The 12,826-nt window shown below is 49.6% G+C and overlaps 1 protein-coding gene across 20 annotated transcripts in view; it reads left to right on the top strand.

Annotated features, from left to right (window-relative positions):
- The window catches only part of Nfasc (neurofascin), a 173,911-nt gene that overhangs the window by 77,458 nt on the left and 83,627 nt on the right, over positions 1 to 12,826 (top strand). For all 20 annotated transcript variants that reach the window (XM_029538295.1, XM_029538287.1, XM_029538300.1 and 17 more), the window contains one exon: positions 165 to 273. In XM_029538295.1, the coding sequence (XP_029394155.1) occupies positions 165 to 273 (109 nt within the window). The remainder of the gene's footprint in view (positions 1 to 164; positions 274 to 12,826) is intronic.

The raw sequence follows: 12,826 nt of genomic DNA, 5'->3' as shown, positions 1-12,826 counted from the left end.
TCCTATAAAGCAAACAAAAATGCCTTTATGTTCTGCAATACAACAAATGGATGGAGATGGAGATGTCATTTTCCGAGTGAACTGACAAGTTAAACCCACAGAGTCTTCCCACACACCGACCCAGAGTAACCCTGGGGTTCTTGTCTGTGTTTGCTTTGAGACAGGTTGACTGACTTATGTGCGCTTTGGCAGCCTGGAGTTTTCTTGCCCTCTGCCGACGGGAGCAGAGCCTCCGCTGGTGTTGGGAAGAGCAGGCCGAATGAGGCAGAGAAGGTACCCAGCCTGAGCATGAGATGAAGGGTGGGATGGAGGTGGGTGGAGGGTGGGGTAGAGGTGGACGCTGTTGCCCCCTCTCCCAGGCTTTTTCCCTGGCCCCAGGAATTTTCAAGGACTTGACTCCTTTCTTCTCTCCAGACATGAAAGCCAGAGCCAGCTGCAGAGCCTCAGTCCTGAAGAGGCCCGCCCTCCAAGGAGCCTCTGACAGGGCGACTCTGGCTCCTTCTGCACCAGGAGGGGCAGTGAAGTCAGCTGGCATTAGTTTCTGTCATTGTCTCTCCTGTCCACCTTAATTGAAAAATTGAAAAACAGCTTTGTTAATGATCCTAATCCCTTTGCTTCGGCCTCCACACTCCGGGAACTTCCTGAGCGACAGCCCTGGCATATGGGGGGCAGTCTGAGAGCCTTTCCTCTCGGTGGGGCTCAGGGTCTTGGCAGATGGATGGCTGTCCAGGATGCAAAGAGTAAAGAGGCTCATGGCACTGAAGCCACACTGTATCTATGGTCGGGTTGTCTGTTCCCTCCTGGGGGAGAATCTGAGCACCGGCAGGTGCTGCCTTCCCCGGAGAGAGTGGAGGCCAACACACAAGAATAGAGGGCTTTGCCTTTCTAAGAGCAGCTTATGGAAGATGACAAGCTACTACTGGGAGTCGGTGGGAGACAGTGGCCCAACCACTTGGGCTGAGGACGGTCCTTTTTCTTTTTGAGTCTGGTCGTCTCTGACACAAGGTAGTGACTGTCTGGCTCTAGCAGTCTCAAAGTCTCTGTCTTCCAGAGGCTGAGGAGGCAAAGGAAGAGATGAACGAGAGATTGTGAAGGTGACATGGCATGGGGATCCAAGTAGCCTCCTTGTGCCCCCTTGGGCCCCTGGAGAGATTCAGCTGACTCTGGAGGCTTTTTTGTCCTAACATTGTTAAAAACTGTACTTGACCATATCCCTCCCCCACCCCCACACCTTTTTCCTTTCTTTTGCTCTACTATACATGGAAGATAGATGGCAAAAGCAATGAATTAACCTCTCTCACTGGGCATATAACATTGTAAGGCAAGAGTTCTCCAATATTCAGCAGAGTCAGTCTGACTGAGGTGGTTTGAATATGCTTGGCCCAGGGTCAAGGCACTACTAGGAGGTGTGGCCTTTTTGGAGTACCTGTGGCCTTGTAGGAAGAAGTGAGTCACTGTGGGCTTTGAGACCCTCCTCCTAGCTGCCTGGAAGAGAGTCCCCTCTGGTTGCCTTTGGATCAAGATGTGGAGAACTCTCAGCTCGTTCTCATGTGCCGTGTCTGCCTGGATGCTGTCATGCTTCCTGCCCTGATGATAATGGGTTGAACCTCTGAAACTGTAGGCCAGCTTCAATCAAATGTAGTCCCTTATAAGAGTTGCCTTGGTCATGGCATCTCTTCACAGCAATGGAAACGCAAACTAAGGCAGAAGTTGGTTGGTACCAGGGACTGGGGCATTGTTGTGATAGGCCTACGGGTATTTTTCTTTGGAGGAATATGGATTTTGGGACTTTGGATTTGGAAAGCAATGGAATACTTTCAGTAGTGCTTGATGGGCAATCCTAATAGGACTGTGGAAGTCATTGGTGCTGAGGGTAATTTGAACTGTGGGGTCCTGGCTCTAGATGTTTCAGAGGAGAAGAATTTTAGTATATGGTCCAGAGACTCTTGTGATGTTATGGTGAAGAATGTGGCTGTTCTTTGCCCTGGTCTGAAGAGTTTAACTGAGACTAAGGTAAAGAGATTAATTGCATTGACAAAGGACATAGACTTTATCTTCTGGTTTACTCTCATTAAGATTATTTTGATCAAGCATAACAAGCTTAGAAAGGAAAAATGCAAAAATGTATGGTTCAGGTAATAAAGTGGCACCAGGGAGTGCAATGGAGTTAAATCCTGAGTTCAAAGAGATAAACGGATTAAGGGAGTGGTGACCTCGGGGCAAGATCCTACCCAATGAAGCTTATTGTTTATACGTTTGCAGTTGAATAAGAGATAGTTCAATCATGTTAGGCATTATTATCTGGTTATTGTTTTCATTTGGACTTTTAACTGACATAAACTACAATCCAGAAATGGAGGGCACACATGCAATCCAGATCTTAAGGCTGGAAGACACAGGCTTTTGATACAGATCTTGACTTGGGATGACACACATTTTTCATCTGGATCTTGAGGTATAGCAGCCATGAAAAGCTTAGGTCCAGGCATGATGGTACCCACCTTTTAATACCAGGAAACAGAAACAAGCAGATCTCTAGAGTTCAGGGTTAACCTGGAACACAACAAGTTCCAGATAAAGAAAAGCTTAGGTATAGGCACGGTCACACACACCTTTCATCACAGAACTCCGGAGACAGAAGCATGCAGATCTCTGAGTTCAAGGTCAGCCTGGTTTACAGAGCAAGTTCCAAGACAGCCAAGCCCAGGCAATGAAGGAGTTGGAAAGCAGATAGCTGGTGATAATATAGAGCAAGGTAGGCATGCTCCAGACCCAGCAAGCAGCAGAACTTGGCAGCTTCAGCCATGTGGCTCTAGCTTTAGAGTCAAGAATAGAAGGGGTTACTGGAACAACTGATGCTGATTAGCTGGAGGTAAGAAATGAGTGGTGATGAAGAAGAGACCAGCATCACTGAGATGACATCTTCTGGGAAGTGTCTTCTAAGAGCACAAGGAAGCTGTGTTCCAGAGATAGCCAAGGTTGTACCTCATGCTACCACTAATTTGGTAATGTGTAAAAATCACCCAGGTGGTCCTGGTTTTGAAGGCATAAAGGGGTCATGGAGAGCAGCTAAGGTTAGCACTGTGAGAGGCCAGAGAAGGCCATTGGTGAAGGTACAGCCCAGGACTGAAGGGCTCATGTAAAGAAGCTGAGGCTTGGCCCCGTGAAGAGAGCCTAGGAGAGGCTATTGGTGAAGCCTAGTTCAGCGGAAGACCCCAGAGTATTGGAGATGCCAGTACCATGGGATGATTACCAAGTACAGCAGCAGCAGTGGAGTGGGAAGGTACAGGGTTTAGAGTTTGCCCAGACGGTTTCCTATCTTGAGTTGGTCCAGTATTTCCTCACTATGACATTTTGGAGTGGTGATGTATATCCTGTGATGTTGGAAGTATGTGATCCGTGTTTTGATTTTGATTTTATAGGGGATTACAGTTAAGAGATTGCATGAATCTCAGAGGAGACTTTGAACGTTCGGACTTTTAACATTGTTGAGAATGTTATAAACTATAGGGACTTTTAAGGTTGGATTAAATGTATTTTTCATTATGCTATGGCTAGGTATAATCCTGACAGACTCATGTATTTGAACAAGCCTATGTGGGGCCAGGGAGTTGAATGTGATGGTTTGAATATACTTGGCCCAGGGAGTGGTACAGTTAGGAGGTGTGGCCTTGTTGGAGGAAGTATGTCACTGTGGGCATGGGCTTTGAGATCCTCCTCCTAGCTGCCTGGAAGAGTCTCCTCCTGGATGCCTTTGGATCAAGATGTAGAAAACCCTCAGCTCATTCTCATGTGCCATGTCTGCCTGGATGCCACCATGCTTCCCCCCATGATGATAATGGACTGAACCTGTAAGCCAGCCCCAATTAAATGTTCTTATAAGAGTTGCCTTGGTCATGGTATCTCTTCACAGCAATGGAAACCCTAACTAAGACACCAACTTTCAGCCTCCACAGCCCTCTTTGAGCCCTTGGTCATTACCATCCAGTCTCTAACCTACTCTCCTGGAGCTCTCGATATGTGATGCTGTCCATTGCAGTTCTGGAAATCCCCAGCAAGTTGCCGGAACAGACCATGCTCAGTGTGGCTGTGTCGCAGATGTGTCAGCCTCGTCAGCAGTCCTCAGCACTGGCTCAGTTTCCCCTCTCTCATCTTGTTCACTAAGAGTGCCACAGAGGGCTGGATTTCCTGCTGTGAGCACACTGGAGTGAAGAGGAAACACCTTTCAAAGACTGACATAGAAGAACCTGAAGGAATGCAGAGACTCCTTGAAAATGGACATGTGACTATTGTGAGAAGAGGACACCCCTGGGTTCTTGGCCAGTGCCAGTGGTCATCCTTATGATATATACGTAATACATGCATACATACATGCATACATAATACATACACCATACATACATATATACACACACCATACACACATACACACATGCATGCATCATACATACATACATAATACCTACATCATACATATGCATACATAAATACTACATGTATACACACTACATACATACATACACACACATAGTGACTATTTGGGTGTTTCTACATGTGGGCCCTGTGTTCTGCACACACATACAGATAGATCCCCTGTTCTCTTCCGGCAGCCCTTTGAGACTTGAGGCCCCTTTGTTCTCACTTTTTCCTGATGACAGAATCCAAGCCATAAAGTTTAAGGCCTTGACAATGGCTCACCAAAGACGGTACCATACCTCCATTTGGGTCCCAGCAATCGGACTGGGGGGTTCTCTGTGGCTTACTTTAGGTTTGGGGCTGAGGGTATCTCCAGAGTGGTTTGTTCAGGTTTCATGAGAACACTGCATGATGATTCTGAGAAAGTGTCCTCCTGGTCCCAGATGTGATTGGGGACTTGGTGGCTCCAGCTGAGCAGCCTTCTCGGGAAGGAGCCCTGCCCTTCAGGTCGCCGCTGTCCCTTCTCTCTTTGTTCTCAGCCCACTGCCATCTGGAGCTGCCCTAGGCATCTGCTCCTGAGCCCTTCCCTTTCCCTTCTCCTCCCACCCCAGCAGGAGGAACCTCCCTAAGCCCAGTGCCTCAGCAACTTGTCATCTGAGGTCACTCAGAGCAGACACCTGTCCTCTGACACATGCAGGGAAACCACCCAGCTTCCCCAGGCCTTCAATTTCACAAATGGATCCATTTGGTTAATTGCACTCCTACCCCTAAGCCCCTCTGCCTGTCAGCTAGCGACAGCCTCCTCGCCACAGGCCTCAGACACAGTGTGTGCTCAGGACCCGCAGCTGTGGAGATGCAGGACCAGGGAGCTTGATTGGAGACTGGTTGACTGATTCTGAGCTATTTACATGTAGCCACCTTTGCCCATGGGTGCTGAGACAGGCAGGGGTAGTGTGGGGTGTGGGTGGCAGCAAAGACAGCAGGTGCTATTCTGATGCCCACCTCCTCTGAGCTCTTTACAGTTGTTTGTTTTTTTAACTCCTTTCATGGTGTAGGCCAGGCTGGCTTTGACCTCAGTCACCTCTCCCTCCCACCTGCTGAGATAACCGGCTGGTCTAGCTCCCCCTTGGCCCTTTCTGCTAACCCAAGCCCATCTCTCTGGAGATACTATATCCCACCCTGAGTTCTGGTTTTTAATAAGACAACCAGGGGTTGTGCCAAGCTCGTTTTCTCCACCACCGAGGCTCCCAGTGTCTGGCAGCACACAACAGCCACCACCGTTTCTCACAATCTCAGACTCTTGGCCAAATGTCGGTACTTAAAACTTGAGGGAAATCTCCCCCTGTCTGTTGCCACCCCCTTTTTGCAGCCCCCTCCCCTCCTCCTGTTTTCACTTTCTTCCTGTCTGTGGGAGCTGCCTGCTGGGGTGGCAGTTGGATGCAGACTTCTGTCTGCCTGGGATGTAAATGCAGAAGGCAGAGGGAGGAGGATGGGTGGTTGTAGCTCTCTCCTGCTGGCTTCATCCTTTTCTTCTGTGCCACTTGTCACAGCAGACAGGAATTTTTAAAATGCCATGGGGTGCCCTGTCTTTGGAATATCAGCAGCAAACCCACTATCGGCTCTACAAGGGAGTCCTATCAGAACGGACTCTGCTCTCCCGATGGCCAGAGGGCTGGGTTCTGGTGGAGGGGCTGATGGGAAGGGGAGTTCAGCTGCTTTTGAGGAGGGTGTGTCAGTACAGGAGTGAAGTCAGGGGCCTCCTGTTCTCACTGGGTGGTGGAAAATAACATCTATGCAGATAACCCTGCCTTGGTTCTGAGAGTGACGGTGGCTCCTTGGGCATCAGGCAAGTGTGTTGTGGTCTGCACAGGCATCGACTCATTGAGAGGTACTTGAATAGATGTGAAGGCCCAGGTGGTCCAAAAACAGGTAGCAAAGTGATTTAGTGGAAGGGAGAAATGTCTGGTGGTTCTTAAAGGTTCTTAAAGGTGTTAGAGTTAAAGGATTGGGTTAGAAGCTGGTGGATCGACCAGACAATTGTCCCAGCAACCCTGCTACATGTCCTACTCCTACAGACAGGAAGATCCTGGCTCTGAGGGAGCGAGGATAGCAAGCACTTATTGTGGCTTGGGTGGGTTTGTGACTCTAAGGTGAGGCCCTTCATGTGCCAGGGAGATCACAGATCATTGTGTGTGTGTGTGTGTGTGTGTGTGTGTGTGTGTGTGTGTGTGTGTGATTTATTTATTTAATTTGTATTTTATGTGCATTGATGTGAGGGTGTCAGATCCCCTGGAACTGGAGTTACAGACAGTTGTGAGCTGCCATGTAGGTGCTGGGAACTGAACCTGAGTCCTCTAGAAGAGGAACCTGTGCTCTTAACCACTGAGCCATCTCTCAGCATCCCCCTCCCCCCATCACTTCTCAATGTTAAATCTCCAGAGTGGGCTCTGGCGTATTCCCCCTGCCTTGGCTGTCCTGGAACTCACTTTGTAGCCCAGGCTGGCCCCAAACTAACAGAAATCCCCCTGCCTCTGTCTCCTAAGTGCTGGGATTAAGGGCATGTGCCACCAACCCCTAGTCATTTGTAAATTTAGTCATTCATTTTCTTATATGAAATAACACAGTTTTCTTTTTCTAACAAAGCTAAGTTCTGTTTTTGTTGTTAATGCTTTTAATAACTGCTTTAATGGGATGCAATTCACATATAATATTGCTCAAGGATGGTTCCCATATATAGTTTTTTTGCTAGGGCCTAGAGCAGACAGCTACCAGCTACTGAATTTTTGTAATTGTATCACCATTCACAATACCCCCACCCCAAGCCATCCCATTATCACCTGGACTCTGTCCCCTCTCTATCCCCAGCCCTAGGCAGTCATTGACCTACTTTCCAAGTCCTTGGAGCCGCTCTGGAGGTTTCCTATACATGGAACCATGCAGTAGGTGGTCTTCGTGTCTGGTTTCTTTACTTAGTGAGACATGACTGAGGTTTATCCACTGTGCAGGGCATAAGCAGTGCAATCCAGGGAGTGGCCGAGTAACCGTCCGTTGTGTGGATAGACAATGTCTTGTTTGCAGGGTCACTTGATGGATGACAACTGCATCCTGTGGGAACTCTGCACTTCCTTCTTGGAGCCCCCAAGTCTTCTGATCTTAATCCCAGCATCCCTTTTGGACATTCCACTTCCTGTCTACACCCTCCCTTCCATCTGGGTCCCTCCTTACTCAATCCAACAGGAGTCCACTCACCCTTGGGGTCTGCCACACAGGATTATGATCACTGTCTCCCCAGCTTTGTGATCCATCCCTTTAATGGCGGCATGCTGGGGAGACAGCTGGAACACTGCCTGATATCCAGATCCCTGTTGCCTCCCCCCCCCCACTGCCCGCCCCCGCGACCGCCCCACTTCCTGTGAAGAAAGACCAGTAGAGTGTTCAGTGCTGAGAAAGCCTTGTGTTGGATGGCAGAAACCAGGGCAGGGAGCCCAGGGAGAGAAGCCAGCTTGGGTGCTGTAGAGGCAGGGCTCCTGCCCGTTTGCAGCACTCCCCTGGAGCTGAGAGTCATCTCTTCTCCTCCCTCAGATGCCTTCCTGTGTGGCTCTGGCTGCAGCCTGTGCAATGCTAACCTTTCTGGCGATTGCTGCTCTCTGAAAGCAGATGGCAAGAGTGCCCTCTCACCCGCCACTTCTCTTCCCGGCCCAGTCCTCTTTCAGAGATCTCTCTGCCTGTCTCTCACTTGCTGTTCTGGATCTCCGGGACAGGTTTCCTGTAATCCTGGGTTGTTGTTTGAGTGTGAAATGTTACATCGAGGACGTGTGCAGCACTCCAGCTGGTGGTACTGGCCTATAAGGTTGTGGAGCTTTGAGGACATAGGATCTAGGTGGCTAACACAGGCCACTAGGGTGAACCCTGACTAATACTACTGTATGTGTTTTCTAGTTCTGTCCTTAAAAGGACAATATATATATATATATATATATATATATATATATATATATATATATACATATGTATATATATATGTGTACATATATATGTATTGTCTTATGTATATACACATCTATACATGTATGTACATGCACATATATGTGTGCACAGTCACACATGTGTATATATGTATGTGTATATATTATGTATGTATAATATATGTATATGTAAATTATGTAATATGTATATAAAGCAAGAAACTCTTGACAGCTTGCTGGATCATAGCATCTATGAGGCTTAGTGACTACTGATTGGGTTCTGTGGCTAAGGAATGTAGTATCCCTTGGCCACCTTGAAATACCAGACAGGGATGTGCTGAGCTCCAGCTGGCCTTGAGTCAGAACGACAGCGTAAGGCAGGCAACCTTCCACTTCCTGTGTGGACAAGGATAGAAATGTAAAGATGTCCATTTTGCTGCTCTTGTGATGGGATAAAATGGAGAAAAATCATTCTAAAGAGCCACAATGATCAGAGAATCCAAAGATATGTGCAGACTCAGAAGGTGTAGTCACAGTATAGAACACAAGTGCTATGTATGTCCCTATAGTGAGGTGCAGGCCACCCCCACTCCAGAGAAGCTGTTGCCTTCTGCAGGGCTCTGCTCCTGCTGGTGGCCTGTGAGTCACACAGTGCCCTGGGATGCTTTTCCACCCCAGGAAGTATGGTGTGACACTAGATGTTCCCTAGGTCCTCCTGGTCTTTACCTAGAGGAAAGGGTCATGTCTCCCCTCCTTCCTTCCATCCCTTCTTCTCCCCAACTTAATAGCCAGGTGGCTCGCCTGATGGTATCAGGTTTCAGCCTATAGAGTCCTTCTGGTCATTGTGCAGGAAATGCTGTTTTTTCAGCCAAATGACTAATGCAAACCCAGGCATTCTCTTCTGCCCTTCCCCAGAGAGAATGAATGAAGACTGGCTGGCACCTTCCCCTATTCCAGAAGCCTCGGTGGCCTCAGCTCAGGCTTGCAGAGGAGGCAGCCTGCTTATATCTTTAATGGGAAGGAGCCCTGCACGCCTCCCGATCTCTGCCTGACATTGGAATGGAGCCAAGCACCAAGCACACCATGAGGCACCCCAGGGTAGCTGGAGAGCATCCCTTCCAGCCCCAAGAAGGCAGACAGGGAGTCGGCCTTGTACCAGGTTTCCTTGGCTGTGTGAAAGTCCTAAATGACTGTTGGCCCACACCCAGGCCAGGAAGCTAGTGTCTGTCCTCTCTGGGTCGGAGGAAGGAGGAAGGCAGTACAGGAGAAGCAGGCAAAAGAATGACTTCTCCCCCACCAAGAGGCATCCCTGGTGTGGTGCAATTCCTGAGTCTTCCAGTAGGAGGTGATCACGTGGACAAATTGGCTTTCACAGAAAATGCAGAGCGGTGGGGACAGTTCATCTGTGACAAGAGGGAGATTCAGTGACACAGTGCCAGATGCTGTCACTGTAGGAAAGCCAGGAGCTCCTCCACACTTCTTCCTTGTCTGATATCGCCTTCCAAAAACCCCATCTACCTTTCTCCTCCTCGCTCGTGTTTTGTCCCCTTCACATGTGGTGGTGGCCATGCATGGCTGGTATTTTGAGTTCCTGAGAACCCACGTGTTGGCCTTAGATACCCTTGAGCTAGACAGAGTTTCTTGTGCTTGGATGGTTGTCTGCCATTCCCTTCTTTGGTATGAGAGAGACAGAGCGGGAGTTGGTGTCACTGGGCCACTGGATCACCCAAGTGGGACCTTGGGTGTCTCAGGCCGACCACTCTAATTCAGAGCATTTCTGAGGCCTTAGAATGAACAGTGGGAGGCTGGACAGCTGGGCTCTGAGAGCTTGTAAGGATAGCACTGAGGGTGGTCCTGCCTGAGGTCAGGCAGAGTGAAAGCTGAGTGGGAGTGGGGGAGCATTCTGGAAAGTAAAGACATCTGGGGAGTCGGCTGGCCGAGCAATAAGAGGCTTGCTTCTGAGGACACCAAGATCTCCCAGCGATTGCCGCTGCCTCACCACTTCCGCATAACCACTAACAGCAGATTCATCAGGCCTTTTATTAATTGAGGATCTATCAGGCAGATATATTAGATGAGCCAGATACCTCCCCGTAGTAGAACGTGTCTAATACAATGGCTGCTCATGAGGATTTATCACGCCGTGTCTCGCTGCAGAGGGAGACGCGATGCAGGCTCAGCACTGATCAGAATGGGTACAGGACACTGACCCAGGGCTCCTCCCACAAGGCAGGAGGCAATGGCCACAGGAGTGTGCTGGGGAGCAAGGGGAATTGTCCTGACATGGAGGAGTCAGCGAGGACCTTGAATGCTGGAGCGAGTCAGCGCGCTAAATAAGGGGAGAGGATTTGGGGCGCAGAAAGGACAGGTTTGTGTCTGGGCTGGACAGGAGACCCAGGCTGCTGATTGTGGGTGGAATGTGAGTGAGAACATGGGCTTACCTTTCATCTTTTCCCGGCAGACACGGCACGCAAGGCTCTTGGCCCTTCGAGGAGGGCGACTGGGATTTGTTTTGATGTATAAAACAGTGCTTCTCAACCTTCCTAGTGCTGCAGCCCATTAATACCGTTCCTCATGTTGTGCTGGCGCCCAGCCATATAGTTATTTTCGTTGCTACTTCATACCTGTAATTTTGCTACCGTAATGAATCATACTGCAAGTATCTGTGAAAGGGTCATTCGACCCCAGGGCTTCAGCCCACAGGTTGAGAACTGCTGATATAAGCCATTTGCAAATGCCAGGGGTTCGAGTATTAGGAGTGAATTGTTTGCATCCTCTATTCCATGGGGGGGAGGGGGAACAGCTTGCCTTTCCACGTAGAACTGTAGTCACGTGGGATGACTCTGAGCCCTGGCAGATCTCCCACCCGTGCTCAGATGTGCCTCTGATCCCGTGATCGCAGGTTGTTTGGGGACAACTCTCTTGATCAGCCTTGCTGCCTGTCTTTTTAATGGGAGCGGCTGGGGTTTGCGTTGGCTTCAGGGGGCCTTTATTATCTCTCTGCTCCCCCACAATTTCCCATGGCAGTGATGTGTGAATGTGTTCCTTAGTTGGTTCTTGTAGTACTATTCTAGTCGCTGGATTAGCTTATTTCCAAGAGCTAATTGCTGGCATGTAGCCTCCGCTCTACTCTGTTGGTGTTACCCCTAGGCATAAATTCACGCACACAGCCTGGGAGAGCCTACAAGACTGTGATTCATGGCTCGGAGGCGTTTCAAATGGAACTTACCCCCACGCCAAGCCCAGACTCCCTGAGCCCTGACCATGAGCCCGCTTGCTCCTCCTCCTGTGTTCCCAGGGCCAGCTCACAGCAGCAGACAGTCCCCTTTCCAACCTGGAACTCTCCATGCCATCTCCTGTCCACCCCCTGTCAGCCATGGGAGCCCGCCAGTTGTGACCCAGGACTTGTCAAATCTCAGGAAGGCCTTGGAGTTGGGAAGGGCATCCTCCAATGTGACACCTTCCACCCTTCCCAGGTCACCTGTGGATCTGGTGCTGGCAGAGGTAAAGACAAAGGGAGAAGGATTCTCTGGGGAGTGTTCCTCCTGGGCTGTACCCAGAGTGGGGAGATGCGTTAGAACAAAGCAGCCTGCCACTTAGCCCCACCCAGCCATGTCCCAGGGAGGTCATAGGTCACCCTGCACTAGATTTGCCTGATGTGCAGAGAGAACAGACATATCTTGGTTTCCTCAGAGCCCGTGGACTCACCAGGAGTTAGTCACTGGCATGCAACCTTGGCAGCCGCAGAAGTGCAGCGGGCTTGCCTCGTAGCGGGCAGGCTCGTGAGCCTTGTCCTCACCCGCTCTTCACAGATGACCGTGGAGGCTGGAGATTGGAGACGCAGGTCTATTTCCATCTTCCAAGATTAAAGGACAGAAGTGGGGGAAAGGACAAGGACTGAGACCTTCCATTAGCATTTAAGTGAGAGAGCTGAACCAGAACGAAGAAGCTGAGCTTAGCAAACTACAGCCCCTTTGCAGCTCCAGCTCATTTGATGGGGGTGTTATTGGAACACAAGCTTGTTCACTCCACGGCCGCTTTGATACTCTTGTGGTGAAGATAGTAGCTTGGCAGTGACTGTTCATCTCACCGATTTTAGTCACTTTCCTCTCTGGGCCTTTTCAGAGAAGTCTACACCCTTAGTGTGACACTGCTAAGCCCTTCCAGGCACAGAGGACAGAATGTGGAGGTCATAAAGTGGTGTGGGTATCACTGGGCTGGGAACAGTGGGGTCTGAGGAGAGGAGAGACTCCTCATGTCTGAGCTTCACTCAGAATTTGGATTTGCACTCACAGATTAACAGGGCAGTGCAGAAAGACGGGGGGGATTTATTAACACACGTGTCCTATAATATAAATATAGAGAGCCAGCCCATGACTTGGCTGATTCCAGGGAGATGCAGTTTATTCAGAGGCGTGAGGCTCCAGCCTCCCCTTGTTCTCTCT

The sequence above is a fragment of the Mus pahari genome, chromosome 5 (assembly GCF_900095145.1).
Source record: "Mus pahari chromosome 5, PAHARI_EIJ_v1.1, whole genome shotgun sequence".
NCBI lineage: Eukaryota > Metazoa > Chordata > Mammalia > Rodentia > Muridae > Mus > Mus pahari.
Note: the sequence above shows the minus strand (reverse complement) of the source record. Positions and strands in the feature narration are given on the sequence as shown.